General features: G+C 46.5%; 1 protein-coding gene and 2 pseudogenes across 2 annotated transcripts; 1 reads left to right on the top strand and 2 right to left on the bottom strand.

The window, feature by feature from the left end:
* Positions 1-852: 852 nt before the first annotated feature.
* Positions 853-1,665, bottom strand: LOC147981430 (uncharacterized). Its single transcript, XM_087515967.1, has 2 exons — positions 1,079-1,665; positions 853-953 (listed from the first exon to the last, which is right to left on the bottom strand). The coding sequence occupies exons 1-2, from the start codon at positions 1,437-1,439 to the stop codon at positions 853-855; spliced, it is 462 nt and encodes a 153-aa protein (XP_087372093.1). The 5' UTR covers positions 1,440-1,665.
* Positions 1,666-10,175: 8,510 nt separating this feature from the next.
* On the bottom strand, positions 10,176-11,302 carry LOC147981429 (uncharacterized; annotated as a pseudogene).
* An 8,031-nt stretch (positions 11,303-19,333) lies between these two features.
* Positions 19,334-21,584, top strand: LOC125547160 (FBD-associated F-box protein At5g22730-like; annotated as a pseudogene). The gene is made up of 2 exons (XR_015599907.1): positions 19,334-20,724; positions 20,886-21,584. The product of XR_015599907.1 is annotated as an FBD-associated F-box protein At5g22730-like (transcript).
* Positions 21,585-27,651: the final 6,067 nt, after the last annotated feature.

Raw genomic sequence — 27,651 nt, 5'->3', positions numbered from 1 at the left:
CACCTTCCTGGGGCCCGGCCCGGCTTCGTCGGCGGGCCCTCCGGCGGCGGCGGGGCGGGGTAGGCCGGCGGCGGGGACTCCTTGCGGCGGCGGCTAGGGTTCCCCCGTGTCGGCAGAGGAGGGCGACGCGGGGGGGGGGGGGGGTCCAGCACTTATGCAGATGAGCTTTGGCCTCGCGGTTGGCCAAATTGTAGTTTATGCCAAGTTTGCAAGCTGAGACCGGCGGCTCATCTTCTTTTCAAGTGCACATACACGAGACGGATTTGGGCTGACATCAAGAATTGGCTTGACCTAACACAGATCAACTTTGAAAGTTCGAGCAACTTCAACTCGGTTAAAGATTAGTGGTACACCATGAGATGGTAAATGTCAACGATAATGTGAGGAAATGTGTCTTATCCATGGTTTTGTTGGCGTCATCAGAGGTTTGGGATGAGAGAAATACACTGAGGTTTTACAAATGTGCTATCCATGCCAAGTGTAATAGCGAGTGGGATTAAAACGGAGACTGCACTTTGGGGCTTAGCATATCACAGGACACGTACTAGGCTTGAAGTGCTGGTCTACCATTATTTGCACGAGAAGAATGGTCGTCGTCACCTGCTGTCTCTCCTTCGTGCGAAGCCAAGTTGGACCTGCACGTTTACAGTTGAAATGGTCAAATGTCTGTCTACCAATTATCAAGTGATCAATTTAGTTAGTAAGTACTCCCTCGGTAAAAAAATATAAAAGCGTTTAGATCAATATTTCTTTACAGAGAGAGTACATACTACTGTCTTTTTTTGTGGGAAATTAATGTCTTTTTCTTATGGGGAATCACTGTTATAGTACTACTTTCTCTGTAAAACTATCTTATATTAGTTTACGGAAGGAGTAGAAATTAAACACTTGCCTCTCTCTTTTCTTCTGGAAGAAGCGCGTGGACGAGGAAGATGATGCCTGGGGCAGCGCATCTGGGAACACATGAACGGTTCGATCAGGCGAGTGAATTGAATATATATATATACGCATGGATCAATTAATGAAGGCAAATAATTAAACTTACTGATTTGTGCAAGCGTTGAGACGGCGTACATACCTGGAATGATGTTGGGGGAAAGACGTCCATCATCTCCGGCGGCCGCCGCCGCATCCACTTCCCCGTCCACTCCTTCGATGATGAGGCGGCCGGAGAGGTCGAACTCAGGCTCGATCAGAAGGTCATCCAACCACTTGGCGTCTCGGTCGGCGGCCCGCTTCGCGCAGCAGCTGCTGTTGGCGTGCCGGCGTAGGTGCGAGGTCCCGTGCTTCTTTGTGCTGGCATGGAGGGTGGTGCCGCACCTGTTGCACGTCGCCATGGCGCACGGTCCGGCGGCGCCCGAGACGCTGACGCGGTGGAAGCCGTCCCACACGGAGGACCTGCGCCTCCCCGCGTTGCCGTGGTTCGTCGACGGCGCCATGGTCCAAACTCCTTGCTCCACTGCACGCCGTGGTGCGCTGCTAAGCTAAACGACCGGCGGCGAGGAGGGAAGGAGCACGCGGCCCGCCGTCGATAGGGAGAGAGAGTACTTGTTCGCTGTCGTCCGGTGACATGGGCAGCCGGCGACAAGTGTATATATGCTGCCACATGCGGGCCAACCCAAAGGCGAGCAGGCCCGAGGTAGCTCTTGCCTACCGAAGGGGAGAACGAATTGCACCTTCGAATGCATGCGAGGAGGCAAAGGGGAGAAGCGGAGAAGGCGTTCCCAGGTGACAGACGCTTGTCCCGTCTCTGTCCAAGTTCCAACCCTCCAAGTTCCAACCCGCTTTGCACTTTTGCTTATCGCGCGCGTGCGTGTTTTCGTCGGCCCGAGGGACGTCCGTGCTGCCAACCTTCCTGCATCGTTATCAGTACGATGGTAGTATTATTCCAGCCCTCTAAGCTTTTGGCCAACAGGCTCAAGTTTCTCATGTCAGAAATAATTTCTCCAAACCAAAGTGCTTTTGTCCCGGGACGGTTGATCACGGACAACTTCTTGGTGGGTTTTGAATCTTATCATGCAATCAAAAAGAAGATAAAAGGAAAATATGGAGTTTGTGCGGTCAAACTTGACATGCACAAAGCATACGATAGGGTCGAGTGGGTGTTCCTAGAGAAGGTACTCCTCCGCTTGGGTTTTTCTGTGGCTTGGGTGACACTTATTATGGAGTGTGTGCGGTCTGTTAAATACCAGGTGCGAGTGAATAATTCCCTTTCAGATTATTTTGTGCCTACTAGGGGGCTCCGACAAGGAGACCCGCTATCACCCTATTTGTTTTTACTATGTGCTGAGGGTCTTTCAAGCCTATTGATGCATGAGGAGGAGAATGGAAATTTGTTGGGGGTTAAGGTGTGCAGGGATGCGCCGGCAGTGTCCCACCTTTTGTTCGCTGATGACTCACTCGTCCTCATGAGGGCGGACGCCACCAATGCAGCGAGTCTCCGCCGCGCACTTGATGATTATTGTGCAGCTTCCGGCCAGCTGGTAAGTGAAGCAAAATCTAGTATCTTCTTCAGCCCTTGCACACCAGTGGAGACTAGGGCCGAAGTTTGCACGATCCTGAATATTATGGTGGAGGCAATAACAGATAAATATTTGGGTTTACCCCCAATTGTGGGGGTGAATAGAACAGATTGTTTTCAACACCTTGTGGATAGAGTTCTTAGCCGGATTAGAGGATGGAAGGAAAAACTACTTTCTTTTGGGGGAAAGGAAATCCTATTGAAAGCCGTCATGCAGGCTATACCGTCATATGCAATGTCAGTCTTCAAGCTTCCCAAACAAGTGTGTAATGGGATAACTACTGCTATGTCCCAATACTGGTGGGGAGATGAGGATGAGAAGAAGCATATGCATTGGTTTGCGTGGTGAAAGATGTGTGTCCCGAAGAGAAATGGTGGCATGGGGTTCAGAGATCTACACTGTTTTAACTTGGCACTGTTGGCCAAACAATGCTGGAGACTAATAGCGGAACCGGAATCACTATGTGCTAGAGTACTCAGAGCTAAGTACTTTCCATATGGGGACATCCTAAATTGCAGCCTCAAAAAAGGGAGTTCATACACTTGGCAGAGCTTATGGAGTGGTATCCAAACTTTCAAAAAAGGGTACATTTTGAGGGTGGGAGACGGCACCCAAATCAGCATATGGGATGACCCGTGGGTTCCTAGCAGCCCAAACAGAAGAGTTATGACAAGGAGAGGTAATATAATCATCACCAAAGTTTCTGAGCTTATTAACTTGGAGAGTAGAGAATGGGACGAACAACTAATCAGAGATATATTCTGGCCCGTTGATGCTCAAAGAATTCTGAACATACCCCTTGCCTTGGGTATGATGGAGGATTTCGTTTCATGGAATTATAACCGGACAGGGATATTCACGGTTAAGACCGCCTATCATATGGAGTGGGATCACCAGCATGGACGAAAGTTGAGGAGAACCAATTCTATGATCTCCGCAAGTACTAGTCCTATATGGAGAATTCTTTGGAAATTGCGAGTCCCAGCCAAAGTGAAAATTCACTACTGGAGGGCACTATATGGTGCAATACCCTGTCGGGGCATTATGGCTAATCGGCATATGATTACTAACTCACAGTGCCCTATTTGCGGTCTGGATTGTGAGAGTATCAGCCATGCCTTCTTCAAGTGTCAACGTGTTCAAGCTATCTGGTGTGCACTGGGCATGGCAAACAGGATCAACGAGCTTTGCTCCCTTGAAAAGGAAGGTGCGGCAGTGTTGGCTGACCTACTTCTAACTCCTAATGTACCGGCACCGCTGCTTCCGAGTGTTAACTGTAAAGAGTTAATCGCAACGACAGTTTGGTACCTGTGGTGGGAGCGGAGGAAGTTTACGCACGGTGAACAGCTACAGGATCCTACACGATCAGCACAAGCGATTTCGACGCTGTCCAAGAACTTCTCAAGAGCAAAGAAAAAGGGTCCAGGCCAGATTGTGAGACATGGATGGACCAAGCCAAGTGAAGGATTTGTAAAACTCAACGTAGATGCCTCCTTTTCTGAGGACACTGGTTCAGGGGGTTCAGGTGCAATCTTATGCGATGCTTCTGGATCCTTCATTGCAGCATCATGTAGCGACATTCGGTTCGTTGAGGACGCGGCGACGGCGGAAGCCCGAGGGCTCCGAGACGGCCTCATTCTGGCAAATGACATGGGCTGCAACAAACTGGTGATTGAGGCCGACTGTATGGAAGTGATCCAAGTGATGCAATCTGGAGGCAACTCGCTTGGACCGGCAGCAACTATTTATGAGGAGTGCGCTTTTATTTGTCGTAATTTTGCTTCAGTTAGTTTTCAACACTGCCCTAGGGAAGCCAATATGGCGGCTGATATGTTGGCTACTATGTCGGAGGACTCGCGAACCATTGTATGGCAGTCCGAGCCTTCGGGTTTTTTGTTAGACATTTTGTCAGAAGATGTAGCCCTTTTTTCTCATGAAATATAAACCGCCATGATGGCATTTCCCTCAAAAAAAACCTTCCTGCATCGTCTCGCTTTTCCTCGGCCCTCGGTGGGGATAGCTTATACTCCCTCTGGTCCTCAATACTCCCTCTTTCTTAAAATAAATGACTCAACATTATATTAGCCAAAGCTAATACAAAGTGGTTAATACAAAGTTGACTCATTTATTTTGGGATGGAGGAACTATAAATCTTTTCAGATATTTCAATATAGACTACATATAAGCTACATATGGATGTATGACGAATAGCAAACACATCATCATCACTGACGGAGGCTTTTTATAGCATAGAGATATTATTGTTGAGTATGTAATATTGCAGGTGTATTTCTTGTATACAACAAACCCTTCTTGTTCCATGTATAGTTGAGGATGTGGCCATCCCTTATACTTATCTATACGTGCATACGTGCACTCGATGAATATATCGTTGGGTTAATTATCCTTTTGCCCTCAGTGGTGTCCATGTACTCAATTTTTCCCTCAGATGCGAATTGTGCTCAGTTTTGCCCCTAGTCCGTGCGCACCGACTCGTTCCGTGAACTCTGCCGTCTCCGTCAGGTCAACCTTTTGACTCGGCCCTTACAGGTGGGACCAGGTGGCAGAAACGGCCAATTTTATTCAGACCGTTGCACGCGTGGCTTGTGGGACCCAGCAGAGAGCCGTTGAGCAGAGAGCTGTTGGCGGGTGTGCTATATAAGTGGGCGACAGCGGCGGTGACCACGGCGACAGAGAGCACGGCAGTGACCACGGCGAGAGAGAGAGAGCACGGCAGCGGGAAGCTAGCTGTGGAGGGCGCGGCGGTGAGAAGCTAGCAGTGGAGGGCGCGGCGACATTGAGATCCCTTCGGCTCCGAGCTCCATGTCTTCCTCAAGCTCCCGCGCCACCTCGCGGATGCAGAGCCGGGCGCGTGTGGACATGCCTGTCTTCGTCTGTCCGCGGTGCCGGGCGGGCGTTGATCGGAGGGTTTCTCAGACACCAAGGAACCAGAATCGTCCGTTCTACGTGTGCAGCGAGAATGGGGTAAGAATCGGGGCAATTGCACCATTTTCGTGGTCGGGATCTTTGAGCAATGGGTTGATCTGTTTGGTGTTCATGCAGGTGACATGCTGCTTTCTTTGGGTCGATGCTCTGGCTAAGACTCTGATGAATGAACTGCAAAAAGAGCATGAAGAATGGTTGCGCATGCTGCCACGAACGGCAGTGGCCGCACCACGAGCTTCGGAAGAAGAGATGGAGGGCGAAGCACGCACTGACAGAGAGCTAGCTGTTGAGCTTAGGATGTTGAAGAAGAAGGTTAGGAAGCTTGAAGATCAAGCACTACCAATACCCATTTGCAAATACTTTTGGGCATTTGTAGGTATGGTAATCGCACTGGTTGTAATGTTGAAAATGTATGGAAAGGCATGAATTATGGAGGAATTTGTAATCTTGAAATTGTTTGAGAAATCCACCTAGTTTAAATGTTGGTTAAAGTTGTTTAAATGTTGAAACAAAAAGAGAAGAAGTGACCAACATTTAAATATGTTGGAAAAAAAGAGAAGAAATTAGGAATTCAGAAACTTTTGATCAATGAAATGCAGCTCTCTGCTCTGCCTTTCTGTCCAAAAAAAAGGTTGCTCTTGGGCCAAATTCAGAGCGTAGAGCTAAGTGCAGGCTAGACTAATGGGCCAACTGCATCCAATTAGGCCCATTCGGGGGTTCTCTTGCGTATTTTTCTGTTTTCTATTCTGATTTAATTTAGGCAGTAAATCATAATGCTGGAACTTTTTGTGGAAACTAATTGAATTATTCCGGAGCCAAACAATTAAGGTTAGAAATTTTTTGAGCTGTTAATTAATCCAATTCAAATACACCATGATTTAAATCAAAGACCAAAATGTCATGGAAAATGTGCCTCAGCTCTGGTAGAGGTTTACGCCAGGTGCCAAAATAAATGAATAATTTTTAAGGGCATTACATTGAGAAAAACATAATTTGTCTAAAAAATGAAGGGTGGAAAATGCACAAAAAATTGGTGCAGCTGGGGACTCGAACCCAGGACCGCGTGGGTTTGTGGTGTCTAGGGCTGCGCTGGTAACCGCTAGGACAAATGGCAAGACTTTGACATGGATAGGGAAGGAAGGTATACATAGTGAGATTGTGATTTTTTTTAAAAAAATAGTGAGACCGTGAATGTTTGCACACGCGTGAGAGTGGTTTTCCATTGTTTTGCACTTAAATTTTGGAGGGTTGGAAGGTTGAAAATGTATGTTGCACTACCACATGATTTTGGTCAGAGTGGCACTTGGTTTAGGGTTAGAGTGGCACTTGGTTTAGGATTTAAAGGGAATAAATTTGCATGTTAGTTCATGATTTTTTGTTTGAATGAAACAGAGGGCTTCTCACCCCCTCCGATTTTCATTAATGAAAACCACAAGTTCTCGAACTTCATGACTTGTTTAGGGAAGAAATGATATGTTTGGGCACGGACATTTTTAACACACATAATAAACCCTAATAACTTAGATAAGATGGAACACACCGTACCATTGCAATAACTTAGATAAGTTCATGGACAGTTCACAGACACATGACGAAACATGACACGACACGACACGACATAGAAAAGCAACAAAATAAAAAACGAAACATGACGAGCTTGACTCCGGGCTTGAACATCTTCATCTTGACCTTCTTCTTCCACCTTGGCCGCGCGCGCCCCTTCAACACCATCTTCATCTTCACACCTCCTCCTCCTCGTCATAGGGAAGGGAGTGCATCTGGCCTGGAGCGGGGAAGATGCGCTCGTAGTTGGTGTAGATGTTGTAGACGGTGAAGAAGATGGCCTCGCAGCCGCACCAAAAGACTTGGCCGAGGGGCTCGCGCGCGTCAAACGGGTTGGTGAAGGTGACCGTGAGCAGTAGGAGGATGCCGCCGTGGTCACGAACCTCGTTGAGGGTGAACATCCTCGGCGAGCCCCGTGGGAGGTGGGCATAGCCGGCTCTGAGGAAGGCGCGGGTGAGTTCGACGGAACCCCTCCACCTTGAAATAGCCCACACACGGAGCTCCCTCTCCACGAGCACGCCCGGTGGGTAGCGCAGCTCCGGCACGACAGACGGACGGTTTAAGGTTGTCCCGTTGAACTGCATCTTCACTTGGTCTCGCTTGGGGAGGGCTCGGTCGCTTAGGTGTTTGAAGTTGGAGAGAATCGGATCTGGCTTGTGGGTGGGAGAGGAAGAGAGGCACCCCATTTATAGGCCTGTGGGTGAGAGAGGAAGAGAGAAAGGATGAGAACGGTGCGTGTGTGAATCCGGATGCGTGTGTGTATCCGTTACGTTTTGCACACTTAAATTTTTGCACGAAAACGATGCATGGGGCGCGTGCGTGCATCTGAATCACTGCATAGCTCTTTGACCGGGTGGTGCATGTGAATCGCTGCCCTGAACCACTGTACTGAACCACCTAGCTCGCCTCGCTAGCCTAGCTCACCTAGCGCGCCTCGCTCGCATGCATGCAGGTCGCCGCCTCCCGCGCATGCAAACCCACGTCACCGCCTCCATGCATGCAAGGCCTGGAAATTTCAAAAAGCTCACCACAACTTCATTTTGGATTGACTAAGAAGTATCCAGGCTTAATTTTTCATTTTAATGTTTTAGACTTGTTTAAATCTTGGTCAAAGTTAGGTTTGACCAGAATTTAAATGAGCAAAACAAAATTCAAAAAAATCAAAAAAGGAAAAACCATGTGCTCATTCAAACATCATCCAACAGATATTTAAACATCATGTCAAACATACTTCTAACATAGGTCCAACATCATCCAACAGAAATACAACATGTCAAGTGATAAATGTTTCATAATACAACATCATCCCTTATTCATAATGTTTCATAATTATTCATAGATAGCGTTGGGGCTTCTGTCTGTTCCTTGAGCTTCTTGCCATCACTTTGCTCCTCGTGCACTTTGTGCTCATTGTTTCTTCTCTTCTTCTCTTGGTTGTCGGTACCTTGCGCGTCTTCTTCAAACCTACCATAGAGCTGTGCAAAACATAAACGGTAATGAGATCATGTCAAGTGATAGATGTACAGTAGTATTTGACCCTTGCAAGATTTACATACCTAGCAGAACTCACAGCAACAGAAGGTTGGTCACCATTTGGAGCCTCACTTGGATCATCATTTGGAGCCTCACTTGGATCACCATGATCACCATTTAAAGCCTCACTTGGATCACCATTTGGAGCCTCACTTGAATCATTATTTGGAGGATATTTTGGATCATCGTCAAAATCATGCGGCTGTTGACCATCATCATTTGGAACCTCGTCAAAATCCTCATCTGATGCAACCGGCTGTTGACCATCATTTTCATCATCTGTTGAGGCAACCGGCTGCTGACCAACATTTTCATCGAAGCCTTCATCGAAACTCTCTATGAACGCTGGATCTACTGTGTTATCACAATACTTACCAAAATGACCAGACCCACCACACCTTGTGCACTTACGCTTCCTCGCTCCAAGTCCAGCTCCTTCGTTGCGAGGTCTGATTCGACTCTTCCTTAGTCTACCTGCTGCTCTCTTCAGAATTGGAGCGCAAAGCTTGAATCCAGGGTCCACCATGTCCCATTGTTGTTTTCCCTCCATAGCAGGCAAGGCATAAGCATATGTGGCTTTGAACCTTGCAACAGAGTAGTAATCATGCACATACTACTGTATGTTCCCTGCTGGACCTGGGAGAGAAGTGATGAAAAACAAGGCATGAATGCATGGCAACCCAGTTATCTGCCATTGCCTACAACTGCAAGTTCTAACTTCTAAATCCACTGGATATCTCCATTCCCTCTTCTCTTTATCCAAATATGATATCTCTGCTGTGGTACCCGAGCAAAGAGTCATGTTCATTTTCAAGCCTGTTGTCTTCTGCTTCAGTTCATTCATCACGGCAGGGATGATAATGTGGCCCATGAATTTTGCTTCGGCTATTCTTGCACGATAATGAAATTTCTGCATGTATTCTATCCTTATCCTGTCAAGCAAATTCACCACATAATGACCCTTTAGTTTCCGGATCGTTGAGTTCAAAGACTCTGCTAGATTATTGTGCACATAGTCAACTTTGCTCACTTCACTGAATTGGCTTCTGGCCCATAACTTGGAGTGGTGTGTTTCCAAGTATTCTTTCACTTTGGGATTCATGTATAACTGCCTCAAGTGGTAGTTGTGCTTCTTCACACTGCATGTCAAAGATGCTGGCCATAAATTGTCGGTATACACCTTTCCTTTGAATTTCTTCATGAAATTTGCAGCAAGGTGATGCATGCATTCCCTATGCTCTACTCCAGGGAACACATTGTCTACGGCCACTTCTAAACCTTTGCAGGCATCTGTATGAATGACCAACCCATTGGGATGTGCAATAACCCGGCGGAGATTATGCAAAAACCAATTCCAACTCTCCTCAGACTCTGTCTCCAGCACACCATAGGAAACTGGAAATACAAAACTATGTGCATCAACTGCACAAGCTGCTACTAACTGTCCTTTAAATCTCCCTGTGAGAAAAGTGGCATCAATAGCCAAATAAGGCCTGCAGCTTGCCAAAAAAACCCGGCAACAAGCCTCAAAGCAGACAAAAACCCTCCTAAAGCATTCCTTGGTCTTTGTCACTCCCCTGAATGTGTACTCCACGGTGTGGTGATCAATATCTACAATACTATCTGGGCTTGTCCTCTCCACTTCACCTTTGAATGAATACAACAATTGAAAACTTTCCTGCCAGTTACCATAAATAGAATTCATAGCATGTTGTTTACCATTGAACAACCTCATGTATGGTAAATCTATCTTGAACTTATCTTTGATATTCTTCTGCAATTCCTTTGGACCCACTTGCTGGTTTTCTCTCACCCACTTCTTTACTTCTTCTGCCACCCATCTTGACTTGGCTCTACTGATTGTATCCTTCCTAAGGGTTGATTCCTGGCATGTGTGCTTAAAAGGGTTCACTTTGACCTGAACATTAGTGCTATTCCGCATTTTAGATGCAAGCAGCCTCCATGGACAACCTTCAGTCGGACAGTGCACTCTGTAACGTACTTGATCATTCTTGTCAACTTTGAAAGTACGTTCTACCTTGATGCAGTATGTCACAAGTGCATTTCTACACTCATTCATGGATGCAAAAACTGTACCTTCTTCCATATGAGGGTTCAAAGGGTCCCACTCAACAGCTGCAAGGTCTTCGTCCTCACCCATCGCGTCATCATCCACACGGACTGCATTGTGAGCCTCATCTTGATTTTTAGTCCGAGGTGCCCGTCGTAAATTCCAAATAACATCAGAATATAGCTTCTCTTCATCAACCCCAGAATTGTAGCCATCAGGCTCCACTTCAAGGGGGACCCTACTGCTGTTGCCCACACTTGTCGAGCCACCACGTCAACATGCACCAACTGAACTGTTCTGGCTAGAGATGCCATTACGACGACTTGGTTCTCCTCGAGATGTTGCACCAGCCATCCTAGGTCCAAATGCCTGCTCAAGCACATCAACTTGCAGCCTCACATGAAAATTATCTTTCTCTTTATGCCTAACAAACATGATAGCTAGCTCTTCATCATTACTAACTGTCACCCAATTCTTTTCCCCATCATAGTATTTGTATACCACTTCATCAAGCAAACCCCAAGGATATTGGCTACAAATTACCTCCCCAAATTGTCTGAAACTCCAATTACTAGCCATTGGCAACCAATAATCAAAACCTCCTTGGTATTTCTTCTTATCCTTTGCATCGAACATGTACCAGTCCCTTCTAATGTGCACCATGAAAGCAAACCGCAACTCCATCCTAACCGGCGAAAAACAGAGACGCAATCAGCACACTAATTGGGCAAACCTACTCGAATCGAGTGTTCAAATGCACAACTAAGCTCAATCTAAACAAGAGGCGAGACTTACCCCTCGGGAACCCAGTCGTGGACGCGGCGGATCTCCAGCCCGATGCCTGCCTCGCCAAATACTCCGGGGTCGCCGATGCTCACCATTTCACCCTAGGGTTCTTCCTCCTAGTTTAAATAGCTCCAGCAGCCCCCCACCTTTGAGCGCTCCGGCCGGGCGCACGGAAGGAGGCCGCGCCGCGGATCGAGCAGGTGGCGGGCGCCCCACCCGTGGCGTCGCGGGAAGGTGGTGGGCGTCACAGGTAGCCGTGGAGCATAGACGCAGGGAGGTAGCGGCGGAGCAGGCCGTGCAGCTGGTGGCGGGGCAGGTGCTGGCCGCGGCGCAGGTGGCGGCGGCGGCGCAGGATAGCCGGCCGGGCGGATGGGTGTGAGCTAGAATGATTTGGGGATTTAGTTGCACGGGTCTACATGTCAGCTCCGGACCCACGTCCACGCGGTCCCACGTGTAAGCTCCGGACCCACAACCACTAACGCCGGCGGACGGAATGGACTCAAATATGGCCGTTTGGCCTCGTCATAGTTGATGTGCTCGGACTAGGGGCAAAACTGAGGACAATTCGTATCTGAGGGCAAAACTGAGCACATGAACACCACTGAGGGCAAAAGGATAATTAACCTTATATCGTTAGTTGCATCCAATCTATTTTCTAAACGTTACATCTGTTGGAAATAGGCATATCTCTCCACTTGTACGTAGTCGATGGCTAACCATACAAAAGTGGGAGCATATTTTATCTGCACGTTTGTATACTTCACCAATCACACGTGCTCTGCCCATGCCGACGTTTCCGTTGGCCCGGCCGACGTCCATCCCGCGAACCTTCGTTTGTTCTGTCACGTTGTCTAGTGCGCGTTCCCGTTTCAGGTTTTGCACATGGGTGTTTGAATTTAGTTGAGTATGCAGCACTCCCTACTTATTCTCTATGTTCAACGTTGCGTCCATAAGTCACAGCAAACGTGGTGAGCTTGGACTTGAACTACATGGTTTCATTCTCTTTTCTTTTCTATTCTTTTGGGGGTAATAGTTTTTTTTTCTTTACAAGGAAAACTTTCAATATATTCATCGACTGTCAAGATAGTACAGAGAACACCAGAAGCAAAAAATGCATCCAGGTTCGTAGACCACATAGAGGCAACTACAAGTACTGGAGCAACTACAAGTACAGGTCACCGTCGTCGCCCCTCCCTCATCGATGCCGGACATACCTTGTTATAGTAGACAGTCAGAAAGTCATCGTGCTAAGGCCCCATAAGGCCAGCACACACCAGAAACAATAACTAACATCGATGAAGAGAAGCATAGATCGAAAGGACCCAACATGTAGACATAACAACACAGACGAACGAAGACCGGTTGTATGTGAATCCATAGAAGACAAATGCCAACCGAATCCTACGAGATCCGTCGGAGACAAATCTTCACACACTCTCCGACGATACTGAAACACCACCGAAACAAGGGCTAGGTGGAGAGGACCTTATTCTATCTACAAAGAGCCACCACTGCCTCACATCTCTGAACAGGATACAAACCCTAACGATTTTTTTAAAAAAATAATCAAAAAACGAAGCCCCGTCGGCAAGGGCCGGATCCACCGCATCTTCATGGTCCTAAGACCATAGGCAACGAGGTAGAGGGGCGACAGCGCCGGCGGGGGGAGGAGAAACCCTAGCACACTAGGTGCAGGGTACGAGCGCGCGGCCGCTGTGCCGTAGGTCGCGTTCTGCACAGGTTTTGGGGGATAATAGTAGGAGGACGTTCTTGGGTAAAGTCCAAATTATACCACGTGGGAAATCCAGTGGTGCCAAATTGAAACAGAAAAATACGCGTTATACCTGCTTGCTTGGTTCGTGTGTGCGAAGCGTACGTGCGGCAAGGTGGCCTGCCGCCTGCCGGCAATAGCGTTGACGCTGATCGTCGGCGGCGGCTGGCGATGGCGAGTGCGTCGGTGCAAAGTTTGCCTGACGCTCGAGCTGATCGACGCGTGCGGGTGGAGGAGGAGACGAGACGAGCACACGCTGTTGCGTCTGGAGGAGGTTGGATCCACATTTCTGTTCGGCTGGGCGGCCAGCAAATGGCATGCAGAATGCTCTTACGGGAGTGTAGTTTCCTTTGCACGTTTATTTGCACCGACCACGCGGTTTGACTTTAGAGCCCGTGTGCACCTTGCGCCTGCTTATCACGCACGTGCGTGATCTTTGTTAGCTCGGCCCGACAGGGTCTCGGAGCTGCGCGCGAAGAAGCTTCCTCCACTCTTCGGGTCGATCGTCTGGCCCAATCCACCTTCCTCTCCTTATCGGGGCGCCTTTCCTTTTTGGCTGTTTTCTTCAACGCGCATCTTATTTCACGGTGGTGGTGTTGCACAACGGATCCAGCTTGTCTGCTCCATTTCCATGCTCCCATCTGTACTTCTACTTCATTCTACGGTTGTTTTTTTTTCTTTTTCTTTTCTAATCTAATCATCCCTCCCCCCCCCCCCCCCCCCCCCCCCCCCCCTCAAATTTTAAGGGGATGGGGCCTGCACAACCGGGAGCTCCAGGAAACCGGTGACAAACAAGCAGATGAGCAGAAAAATTCCATTTCCGAAACGTGTCTCCTTGATTAGGTTATGGTATCGCACTTCACCCTTAGCAAGCCGAAGATTATTCAACTTTCAAATAATTAGGTTATACTCCCTCCGTCCTAAAATAAATGAGTCAACTTTATACTAAAATCAGTATAGAGTTGAGTCATTTATTTTGAGACGAAGGGAGTACTACTAACATAATCCCACTTCCCACTGACTCTTTGAGCAAAGGAATCTTCACGGCCCGTAACCAAGGGTCCTGCTAACAGATTCTGAATTTCTGACTAATTGCATCAAGGCCTAGTTCTGGTGCCTCAATCTAAAACAATACAAAAATAATAATTAACCACCAGATCGTTTAAATCATGGGTGTCTTCCTTTCAAATTCTCGTTCCATCAAGATGTCTTCTTGATGTTATTACACTTCTTGAGCTTAAGCGCTGAGTGGTGGAAAAGGGGTTTGTTAAGGGCATCTTCAAGGTGAACCCGTGAACGGCCCGCATCCGTCTGGACCGTGCTGTCCGGACCGTGGAAGCCATCCAATGCCGACATTTATCGGCCAGCAGGGTGCTTCGGATGTGATTTCTTCGTAAATTGGAGACAAAGTGAGGGGAGGTTTGTGGGAGTTTGAGCACCTGCAAACGTAGGACTATGACATCCCCGGCCCACCCAATCCTCCCTCCCGGTCCCACTTCCTTCCACTCCGCCCTTCTCTACCTTACATTGCATCAGCACCCTTTACCTCCGATGCCGTTGATGTACGTCTCCGGCCGTCACAGAGGCACTGCCGGACGTCTACTACCAGTAGCGACACGCTCGCTTGACGGTATGGCGGAGCTGCCCACCCTAGAGCCGTTTGTACTCAGGTACACTCCGCCCCTTGTCGATGACCTCCATGGCAGACGCCACTCCCAACAGGTGATCAGTAAAATGCCATTGACCTTAATTTCAAATGCTATGTCATTTTTTACAATACGAAGGATGTCGAGCAACTTGACCATGGAGGATGAGTTGTTGTGTGATACGTGGCTGGCTGTATCCGCGAGTTTATATGCAAAGCAGAGGGGAGCCCTTCTAGGAGCAAATGCATGAAAAATTTCACGCACGAAAGCACATTGCGTCATACGATATGTACATCATTTAACGTTGCAACTTTGATGAATATCGACCACTTTGTATGAATTTCGTCAGGTTAGTTAAAATTCAATTTGAAATGTATGTGGCTATAATTGAATGATGTCCTCCTGCAGCCGTGTCCGTGGACTAGTCCCCTGTCCACAGACATATACAGGAGGAAATTTGCGGGTTGCGTTGAAGATGCCCTGAGATCCCCATGCTGCAACCAATTGGTAAGTCGGTGCGGAAGGCAAGAAATGTCCTCTTGTGCCAGAATATTTTTCAATGGTGATTTGCAAAGTTAGTATTGAAAAACGTTTGCAAATTATTTTTCTGGAGCATCATTGAAAGTATGCTGAAACAATTTCGTTTTTTTAATGATCCAGATTTGATTCTTTGAGAAAAGCGGCTGTTTCACGAGCCAGGCGTACCTTTTTGAGAACCGCCCTCTAAGGCATTTATTCATTATTAAGACGGTTTACATCCGATTGCACTAGGGCAATCAATAAAGCAGGGAAAACATCAAAACTAGTTACATTCGAAATACTAGCCAAACTCTCTCTGGCGCACCAGTGAGCTACCTCATTGGCCTCTCTTCTAACAAAGTTTAGTTGCAACCCCTGAAAGTGTTGGAGATAGGATTTGATCTCGTTGATGATCGGGCTACCTGTCGACCTGCAATCCGTTGCCATATACTCGCTTATAACAGTTTTGCAGTCCGTCTCGACGGTCACCTGCGTCCAGCCCTTCTCCATAGCTAGACGCACAGCCTCCCTGACAGCTAGCAGTTCAGCGCAATAAGGATCAGTTACCCCAGGCAACTTGCGGCCTCCGGCTAGCTTCAGTTCTCCATCGTGGCCCCGAGCCACTAATCCGATCGCTGAAGAAGCCACACTCACATCCACCGCAGCGTCTGTATTGATTTTGCACCATCCTTCTTCCGGTGGCTTCCATCTCTCCTTCGTAGTACTCCTCCCCTCGCCAGCATCGGGTGGGATGTACAAAGCTTGGATAAGTTCCTTCACTAGGACCATCGATCTCCCGGGCTGATATTTGACTTCCTCATGGGTGTATTTGTTTCTACTTGACCAGATTGCCCACATGACTGAGATAATGACAGCTGCCCGGTCTCTCCCGATAAAGCTGGGATCAAGCAAGTCCCGCGACCACGTTGCTGGGTGTAGCCGTGGTAACTTGAGCTCGAAGAAACTTTCTGCCTCCCTCCAAAACAGTTTGGTGTGATCGCATGTAACCAAAGAGTGAAACAGCGACTCCTCCTGATTGCCGCACATTGGACAAGTGTGATCTTCCCCTATATGTCATCGGCATAACTCTTCCTTCGCCGGTAGGAATCCTTTCAGGACCCGCCACTAGAAAATTCGTATCTTGGGCTGCACCTTCAATCTCCATAGTGACTTCCATATCTCCTCCCCCTGGGAGGAGCTGCCCACCTGATTCAAATCATTTTCCCGGGCTTCCATCAACATTTTGTATGCTGAACGAACCGTGAAAATCCCCGACCTCTCATAGCCCCATGCCCAAAAATCAGGTAGAGGTACCCGCGGCCTTGGCATATTAAGGATGGCTATCGCATCCCGGGCAATGAAGGTTCTCTCAATAATCTCCTCATTCCAGTCACCATCATCCGTCATCAGATCGGACACAAGATGTATGGGATCACTTCCCATATTACACACAGGTTTGAAAGTGTTGCTCCCTTGTATCCAATTGTCATGCCAAACCTCCGTTGTAGTTCCATCACCAATTCTACGGATTAACCCCCTCTTGAGTACTTCCCTGCCGTTGATTATCGCCTTCCACGTAGTGGAGGCGCTAGCAGGACATCCCGCCTGCAAGAAATCTCCATCAGGGTAATACCTACCCTTCAGAACACGCGCGCATAGACTGTCCGGTCTATCCAGCAATCGCCACGCCTGCTTGGCGAGCATTGCATCATTAAACAGCTCCAAATCCCGGAAGCCCAAGCCTCCTTTGGACTTAGATACAACCATCTTCTCCCAAGATTGCCAGTGCATTCTTCTCTTATCAAGAGATTCATCCCACCAAAACTTCGACATCACTGTCGTAACTTTCTGGCATAAGCCTTTATTGAGCTTGAAACAAATCATAGAATAGGCCGGTAGGGCTTGAATCACCGCTTTGAGAAGAACCATCCTAGCCGCGATTGACATGAGCCTTTCGCAATAACCTTGCACTCTGGACCTTGCTTGTTCTTTCACATGCACAAAACTTCCCTCCGTTATCCGGCCTGCCGCCGTGGGCAAGCCTAAGTACTTCTCTGCAAGAGTTTCTCTATATATCTGCAAGTTGCTTCGGACCCCTGCCTTCGCCGACGCCCTTGTATTTGGGCTGGAAAAAACCGAGCTCTTGGCCTTGTTCACACATTGCCCCGAACCCAGGTGGTAGGCTTGAAGGATTTCATTCAACCTCTGTGCACTCCTTGAATCCGCCTTCATAAAAACTAAACAGTCATCAGCAAATAAAAGATGCGATATCCAAGGAGCTCTCAGTCCTGGTCGTATCCCTCTATCGACCCATCCCGCATCATAGTTCTTCAAAAAACATGAGAGTCCTTCCCCACATAACAGAAACAAATACGGGGAAACTGGATCACCTTGCCGTATACCTTTGGATGGGCGAAAAGAGGGCAGCAATTCTCCATTCATCTTCACTTGAAAAGTAGCAGAGTTGACACATCTCATAACTAGAGACACCCACTCCTCCGAGAAACCCAGCTGCAGCATGATTCCTTGGAGGTACTGCCACTCCACACGATCGTATGCCTTCATCATATCCAACTTCACCGCGCACCACCCTTGCTTAGTCCTCTTCCTCTTCATTGCATGGATACACTCAAAAGTTGTGATGGCATTGTCCGTAATCAACCGCCCTGGAACAAAAGCGCTTTGCTCCTCTGCGATGATCTCATCTAGGATCTCCCTCAACCTGCTAGCTAAAACCTTGGAACAGATTTTATAGATGACATTACAGAGGGAGATTGGTCTGTACTGTGTAATATTCCTTGGGTTCTTGACCTTTGGTATGAGTACTATTACAGTTTTGTTAGTAGCTTCCGGCATGTGCCCGCCGTTTAAAAAATTTAAAATTGAGCGGGTTACATCCTCCCTTATAAGTGACCAGTGGTGCTGATAGAAACCCGCATGAAAACCATCCGCTCCTGGCGCCTTCGCCGGTGCCATGGCGAACAATGCTTTCTCTACTTCATCCTCACAAAAAGGCCTATTCAGCCGGTCATTCATCTTATCCGTCACCATGCTTGGGACGTGGTGCAATACTTCATCCATAACCACCTCATCTTGAGCAGTATATAGCTGAGTATAGAAACTTTGTACCTCAGCTCTCACCTCATCCCTCGTATCCACAATTGTTCCATCCTGTTTCTCGAGCACCAGGATTTTATTTTGATGCTTCCTTCTTGATGCTTGAGCATGGAAGAATCCAGTATTCCGGTCACCTGCCTTTAGCCAGTCAGCTCTCGACCGTGCTCTCGCCATAATTTCCTCCTTCAACAAAAGATCGTTCAACTGCCTTGCTAACTCCTCCTTTCTGGACGAGCCGTGGTACAGCGAGTTTGCCTTTTCCTTCTCAAACTCCTTCCTCACTTTTTTCAACTTCCGCTTTATGTCCCCAAATTTCTTTTATTTCCAATCGGTGAGTTGGCCCTGCATGTTATATAAAGAGGAGTTGAGTTCCTCAAGTGTAAGAGCTCCCTTCTCCCATGCAGCCACCACCGTGGGCTCATATGACTCCTCCCGTCTCCAAGCTTCCTCGTAAACAAACCGGCGAGGACCGCTGTCCTCCCACTTCACCAGCTTCTTGATTTTGATGACTAGCATACAATGATCCGACTGTGGAGATGGTACGTGCCTCACTCCCGTATCTCCATACATCTGGATGAAGCCCGGGTCGGCTAGGTACCTATCCAAGCGCACTTTAACGTTCGCCGCGTCTTCCTGGCGATTATCCCACGCGTACGGGATTTCGTTAAACCCCAAGTCCTGAAACTTGCATTCATCGATAGCCTCATGAAAACTTTGCATTTGCCATTCCGCTCTTTCATTGGCCCCGAAATATTCCATGTTATCTGTGATCTCATTAAAGTCCCCACCACACAGCCAAGGGACGTCGCTTTGACACCACACGGGCCAGGCGTACCTGATTCCGGCATTTGGCCCAACATCTAGCTAGCCACACCTCTGCGGCTCTGCCCACCACACCACTCCGGCTCCGTCATCACACCTGCCGCCAGCTCCCCTCCCCGAAACCCTCGCCGTCACCCCCACCCACCCCCCTCCTCCACCGGCGGCCATGGACGACTCGCATGTGATCCAGGGCATCTCCTGGAGCGACATGGTCGCGCACATGGAGCGCGGCGGCATGGACCGCGACATGGTGTATTTCGGCTATAACCTCATTCTCCACTACGTCTACAGCTACCTCCCCGACCCGCCCGTCTCCCCCGCCGCCACCCTCTCGCTCTCCGGCGCGCCTTCGTCCCCGACGGCGTCGACCGCATCAGCCGCCTCCCCGACGCGGTCCTCCGCAACATCGTCTCCTGCCTCCCCGCCAAGGACGCCGCGCGCACCGCCGCCCTCGCCTCGCGCTGGCGGCCCCTCTGGCGCTCGGCTCCTCTCACCCTCGCCGACAGCCACCTGCTTCCGGACGGCGGCGCGGGCGGCCAGCTCGTCATCGGCGCCGCCTCTCCCCGCGCCGTCACCGCCGCGGTGTCCCGCGTCCTCGCGGCGCACCCGGGCCCTTTCCGCTGCGTCCACCTCACCCGCACCACCATGGAGGAGCACCGTGGCGAGATGGCCCGCTGGCTCGACATCCTCGTCGCCAAGGGGGTCCAAGAGCTCGTCTTTGTCAACCGCCCTTTGCCGATAGACCTGCGCCTCCCCGCCACGATCTTCAACTGCGCCTCCCTCACCCGCCTCCACCTCGGCATCTGGAGGCTCCCGGACATCGCCGCCGTACCGCGCGCCGCCAGATTCCCCAATCTCAGGGAGCTCGGCCTCTATTGGAATTCCATGGAGGACCGTGATCTCGACTTCATGCTTGAAAGAAGCCCCGTCCTGGAGTCGCTCTTCATCTTGGGATTCCAGAGCGGATTACGCCTCCGCCTCGTCAACCAGAGCCTGCGGTGCATACAGCTCGGCTTTTCCTTCGCGGAGGACATCGACTTGGTGGATGCCCCTCGCCTGGAGAGGCTCTTTCAGTTCGCCGAGCTCACCGAGTCCCCCAAGATGAACAATGGCCGCCCCACCAGGAAACGCTCTTCTATGATCAAGATTGGCTCTGCTCCTAAACTGCGTGTGCTGGGATACCTTAAGCCAGGAGAGCAAGAGCTGGTAGATCCTACTTTAATTTGCATGTGTGGATGTGCCGTGTCAGTTAACAATGCAAATGTATGATCCGTGTCCCTGGGTGAATTTCAGGCTGGGAACAAGGAGAATATTGTCCCTAGTGTGCAGATTTTGGGCATAGAGGTGCAATTCGGTGTCCGCAATACTGTCAAGAAAGTTCCTGGCTTTCTCAGATGCTTCCCCAACCTGGAGACGCTCCATGTCCAGGTAAATTTGGTTAACTTTGAATGAGATACACTTGCTGCATTGGCAATTTTTGCAATATTAGTTAGTGCGTACATATGTAGCATGGTCAGAAATGTGAATTAGACTAATTATCTAATTAATTACTGGCCTGATCATAGAGTCCTGATCGATTTCATCTGCAGTCCCGCCCCATATCTGAAGAGTCCACTGGCAAGGTCAATGTCAAGTTCTGGCAGGAGGGCGGTCCCATCAAATGCATCCTGCAGAGCATCAAGAAGGTGTTCTTCTATGAGTTCCGAGGGTCGAGAAGCGAGGTTTCTTTCCTCAAGTTCGTCGTGGAGAAGGCTCGGGTGCTGGAGCAGATGGTGGTTGTGGTGGCCATAGAGTGTTTCTCCCTGGGGGATGATAATGTGAGGGTGAAGCTGAAGCCTCTAACCAGCGCAAAATGGAACAGCAAAGCTTGCGGACTCGAGCTCTTCAAGAGCCCGGTCACTGACGGTTCAGGTCCTGCTTACAACCACGAACTAGCTTCTGATTTTGAGTTTGCTGACCCTTTTGACCTCAAGTACTACAAAAGAGCAGAAAGGATCTCTGTAAGTTAATTGGTAGCGCCGCGCCGTGCCACTTGTTCAAGAAGACTGCTCTGGACTTTGTGTTGTGTAAGCAGCTGAAAAACCTACTTCTCTGGCAAGCTGTGATATGCTTTCTGCAGGCAGTGTATTACATGATGAGGATGTTTGTGTCAGATTAAGTCCTATTGTGTGGCTGGATGCTATGTTGTGGCTTGTTGTTTGTTTGTTATGTTGTTATCTATGAATACTGAAAGATGAGTTCAGTTGACAAGGCAGGAAGTTGCTGCTTCCAAATGCTTTTCTTTTCCAGCTTAAACTGTCACAAATCGTTTGCTGTAATTGCTCCACTATAGAATCTAAACTATTTACATGGAAGTGTGTGATAGAACTCTTCATGAGGCTATAAGCATGCAAGCTGCTCAACCTCTGGGCATTGCTCAGTTGCAATGCATCTGAAGTAGATTGAGATTTCATTCTGCTCCGTTGTGCTCTCTGTAGAATGCTTCTAAATTTTCTGGTTTGTCCAACTGCAATTTCTGGACTTGCTATGCATTAGGTTGGTCTCACCTTCATGCTTTGTTGCACACTGTTTGTTTGCCAAGACTGTTAGCTATGCATGGTGAAAGATCACTTCAGTTGTGCTGGCAAAGAAGACGCAGACACTGTGTTACAAATGGTTTGCTGTAACTGCTGTATCTGGACATTGCAACAAGCAGGACATATGGACATAGTTCAGTTGCAAATGAATCTGAACAAGATAGATATTGCGTTCTGCTTCGCCGTGATTGATCCCTTTCGTGCTTCTCCCTGTAGAATGCCTCTACATTTCAATGTATCAATCTGAATTCCAAAAAATAAACTTAAAAGAAAACCCTGTCATTCATTGACCTCTTCTTTCTCCAGCAGCGACACATCAAACTGCATCTTATACTGTCTGTTCACTCATGAACAGAATAACATAATTTCACACACCAGTAGAAGTTTTGATTCAGTTGTGGAGGCAAAGAGGGAGCAGGAAGTTGCTGCTCCAATATGTTTTTTGCCTAGCTTAAACTACTGCAAATGGTTTGCTGTAACTTCTGCAAGTTGCTCAAGTTGTAAAAAAACAAACAGGCCATCTGGACATTATTCAGTTGCAAATGCATCTGCTTTAAATTGAAATTTCACTCTGCTTCGGCATGATTCCCTATGTAGAAGCATAGAATGCTTCCAAATTTTAATACACTGATCTGAATTCCGGGGTGTGTGTGTGTGTTGGGGGGGGGGGGGGGGGGGGGGGGGGGGAGCTATCGTAGTATACTTCTTTCTCCGGAAGCTACAGTCAGACAGCATCTGATACCCTCTACCCATTCACAGAATTAACATAATTCTACAAACCAGTGGAAGGCTGCTGGTAATAAAAATCTTGAAGCCAAGGTCACATGCTGGCACTTGAAAATGGCAGAATGGACTCAGAAGTTGGATTCATTCATTTCCTATGACATTTCTATTCCTATGATTTTCCTATCCTATGAATCAAAGGAGGTCTGGACATGTTTCAATTTGGTTATTTCCTGCAGGTTTTCTATCAAGCATCCAAACAAAGATTTGATGATGAGGTGCAGAATTCAAAGATAAGGCTCCATTGATCTTCTTAGATGCAGAGCCTGGGAAGATTGTGGTCTTCTCATTCTCTTTGAAGCAATATAAAAACTGCAGGGAGGGGAGGAGAAGTACCGTGCTGCTCGGAAAAAGATGTGCGAAATCAGCATGAATGAATTTGACCAGGTTTATAAGCTCTTACATGTAAATTTTGAATAAAAGGTCTTATTTTCTACTGTGATTTGGCTTACAATCCTAAAGATTTCCTAGAATGTTGCCCTCTTGCTGTATATAAATGAACTATTGTACTTTATAAACTGAAATCTGTGCAATGGTTGTTGATTGGAATTTTTTTGCTTAAAGGCTTTGTATTTCCTTTCTCTCCTTTGAACCATAATGAAGATGATTCTGTCAACTTTTTTAATCTGATTCATCTTTATTTTCTCATTGTCATATGAAGTCCTAAATATCAAAAATTAACATTTACTGCCAATATTTTACAATTTAGCTTCAGTTATTTATTGGTGTTCATCTTTTTATTTGAGAAATTTGATATCCTATTTTGTCAGTTTTAGATATTACACTCTACAAGCTAATATCTTTGGAGATATTCACAAGACTTCTGAAAACTTGTTATGTTTGTTGAAGTCATTCTTTGCAACACCTTCATATTTTTCTCTATGTGTTGTAGTTCACCTGAAATCATTCTCATCAAAGCATCTCCTCGTGTCCTGTCACTTGTCGTTGAATGCATATATACATGTTGTCCGTATCTTCTATGGAAGCAACCAAAATGGTTATTGGCTTATGTATTGAAACAGTGAGATAATCATTTACGTACCTTGTGTTTTGGACAAAAGTTTTAATTTGTTTCCATACTCATGATTGTGCCAATGGCTGAACTCATTCTTGTAACTTGAAGCTAATAGATAATGTTTGTATATTATATTTTATATATGCAACTGATGTGAACCACGTTGCAATAGATCGTTTTCAAGTTCGTTGTCAAAAATAATAGCTAGTCCCAACACAAGTTGTTTACAGGGGTTTTTAGTTCTCGTTCTTTGTAGATGCATGTTCACTATCAGTCAGAAGTTTTTCATATTCAAATATTGTGCTTATTCCATATTTCCTTCTCTAATGCCTTCCATAATTATGTAGATTTGGATACTTTAGTTTTTGAGATAATATCTCATGTACTTTATTAAAAAGTTACCCAAGTGAGTTATTCAAGGTTTTGCCTGTTTTTCTTCCGACATGCACGTGATCAAGAATTTGCTTGCCACTTTTCACCTCACATTTTCCCTTCATTCTTTTCAATTATAATTAATGGATACCGTTTATTTCAGATTTTTTATAATTTGTTAAGCTTTACTAGATAAAGAGTGGATGCTAAAACATTTACTGCTAAGTAGTGATATGTATGTGCGACACAGATCTTTGGGGCTCGGGGTGCCAACGTACCCAAATCGAAAAAAACAATTTAGAAAATTCAAAAAGAGTAAAAGAAGAAAATCCTAATTTTTTTTGAGTCAAACATGATCACGTGTTACACTCGCGTGAAAAGTTTCACGGATGAATGATTTTCATGGTATGCTAGGCGAAAAAACAACATTGGCACTATATATAAGTTACTCCCTCCGTAAACTAATATAAGAACGTTTGGATCACTACTTTAGTAATCTAAACGCTCTTATATTAGTTTACAGAGGGAGTACTATTCACGCTTTTTATACTCGCAATTTTTTTTTGTCTTGGCCCTGGAGTCGGTCAAAGATAATCCTTCGCAAGAATTTTCACATGACTATAATATCTAATCATGTTTGATTCAAAAAAGTTCAGGAAATCTTGACTCTTTTTGAAATTTCTATTTTTTTTCCAATTCAAGTCCATTGGTGCCCGAAACCCAGTAGGTATTTCCGTATGTAGTTGTGGGTGTCAGTTAGCCAACCTGTGGTGGGATGGTTAGGAGAACAGTGATATCCCCAGCCCATCAGAGTTGAAGTTCTAGACTTGGCATTGATGCTTGCATTTTTCTCAATTTATTTCAGGCCATCTGATGATGTGCATTCAGTTGGAGGACGTTCAAGTCGACTACGAAGGCGTCTATGACGACTTCGTCAATCTCAAAATGATGTGCCGGCTCAATCTCTCAGATGTTCTCATAGAGGGTAGAGTGTGCGTGCATGCATTCATAGGGTTGAGTATATGTGTGTGTGTATGAGCATCTGCGTCTATACCGTGTTATAAAAATTGGCTTTTCTCTGTATCATATAACATCTTTACAACAGAAATCAAATTGAAAAATGGTATATGACATTTATCCTATAGCCAACCATGCATGTAAATCCCTGCATAGAGTATTACCATCTTTTGTATTTATGAGGGAATCTTTTGTATATTTGCAGTTCCATATGAAAGTATAGGTTTGGTTGCGCCACCACAAGAAAATAAACAGAGCCCGGTATAACTAATTAAAGACGGCAACCCAGTGGTCAATTATGATACAACCTAAAAAAATAACCCATGAATAAAGAACCACGATACAACTTCTAGTGTTAGAGCATCTCCAACACCTCACAAAAAAAATCTCTCCCAATAACACTTTTCTGGTTATTAGGGATGAACGCTCCAATAGTTCCGCAATAGAACTTTCCCAATAACCAACCTAGCATATGGGGCCCACTTGTCATTTAGTTGGCGATGGTGTGGGAGTGCTCTAGTGGCTATGGTGGCGGTCCAATGGGCGGCGGTGACAGCATCAATGATTCGATGATCTAATGGCAGTAATCGGACGGTGATGACAACTGTGTGGTGATGGTCTGTAGGCAGTGGTTGTCTAGTAGTGGTCCGGCAACGGTGGCGACTTTCAGTAGTTGTCCGGCAGAGATCCTACTCCGGCGATGGCTATCCGTGTGCGGTAGGAGCGGTGGTCTAGGGGCAATCTAATGACGATGACGGTGTTTTGGTGACGGTCCGATGGTGGTTCGTTGGCCATTTATGGTGGAGCGTTGGCGTGACATTATTGGAGATCATATTCGGAGAGGGTTAATTCCCCCTCCATTCAGGAGAAGTGGGCCTGTTTTATTGGTAATCATCAATAATTTATTATGAAAATGGGAGTTGTTGGTGCTTTTTTTGCTGAACTCCCTAGTATGAGGAAATTATCTACTACTACTTATGAAACCATAAGTTTGATGAATCCTAATGATATGTATCATTCAACCACCTATATCCAACATCAACAGCAGAGCTTAGTTGGGGCCAGCAGGGGCCATGGCCCCCCAGCCTGACTACAAAACCTGAAGAAATTTTTTGGGGGCTGTTTAGATTAGATTTATTTAGCTTTTGCCCCCCCCCCCCCCCAAACAACCATATTTGCTACCTCCCCCCCCCCTCTGAACATCCTATCTAGCTTCGCCACTGTCCAATATCTCACGCTGCTCCAATAATGTATTCCTCACATCAATAATAATTTGGGAAAATGTTAATTGCATTAGTTGTAATGCAGAAATGACATTAATTGCATTCAATAATCAACATTCAATATGGTTAATCTTGGAATATGACCCTACTACTTATACTAGTTAATTGCCCGTGCGTTACAATGGGCGCACACATATTTTAGTGGCTCAACATTACTTATATTTGACACATGCCTTACATCCACAATATTTTGGATTTTAATAGATTTAATTTGCTTTGAGTATGGGTAAGGGAATGCAAGGAAAATATTGATTAGTAGAGGTTTTGGTAAGATTTGATTTGATTTGGATATGTGTAGGTGAAGTAAAGAGATGTTTTGATTTTTCTTGAGATTTTGGGAATATTTGTTTTAATTTGATTGAGTTAATGCAAGGCGTGATTTGGAAAAGTACTGATTTGGTTTAGATTATTCCAAGTTACTCTATTTATGTTGGTTTTTATATTGTGTACATTGGTTGAGAATACCAAAAAAAGAAAGAGAAAACTAAGGAGGAAGGGAGTGCGTCGAGGAGGGAAGAAACCGAGCCAGGGGGGGGGGGGCGACGGAACCAATTGCCTTTAATACTATATAATATATTTTATTTTGTGAGAAATAGTATGTATTCCCTCCGTCCGGAAATACTTGTTAGAGAAATGATCTATTTCTCCGACAAGTATTTTCAAACGGAGGGAGTAATATAAACACTTTTAGAGATTTCAATACGGATTACATATGGATGCATATAGACATATTTTAGAGCGCGGATTCATTAATTTTACTTCGTATATAGTCCATATTGGAATGTCCAGAAGGTCTTATATTTAGGAACAGAGGGAGTGGTATATAGTAGAGAAAACGTATGAGTATGGTGAATCCAAATAATTGGAGTCATCCAACTATGTATATCCAACGTCTCACGCTGCTCCAATCACATCATAGATAATTGGGATGAGTTGGAAAAACATTAATTACACCGATCATAATTTGGAAACGACATTAATTTCATTAAAGACAATGAATTTTGGAATCAAACATTAATTATGAGTAATCTTGGAATCGAACATTAATTATGAGTAATCTTGGAAATAATATTAATATCAAATTAGACGTGTTGCACATAGACGATTGAGTCGTGCTATGCACACGATAAATGATGGACGACGCATAGACGATGGTAAAATCTGGCCGTACATACGTATAACTGAACAGGGCGCCGGCCGCTGGATTGATTTATCGTGCATAGATCGACCCTTTATGTCGTGCATGGAGCAGTTTCGTAGACGATTACCAGTCGGGGAAAGGATAGTCGTTGGAGATGCTCCTACTAGC

The sequence above is a fragment of the Triticum urartu genome, chromosome 3A (assembly GCF_056163025.1).
Source record: "Triticum urartu cultivar PI428250 chromosome 3A, HENAU_Tu73, whole genome shotgun sequence".
Taxonomy (NCBI): Eukaryota; Viridiplantae; Streptophyta; class Magnoliopsida; order Poales; family Poaceae; genus Triticum; species Triticum urartu.
The sequence above is the reverse complement of the archived record's forward strand: the minus strand, read 5'-3'. Positions and strand labels throughout refer to the sequence as shown.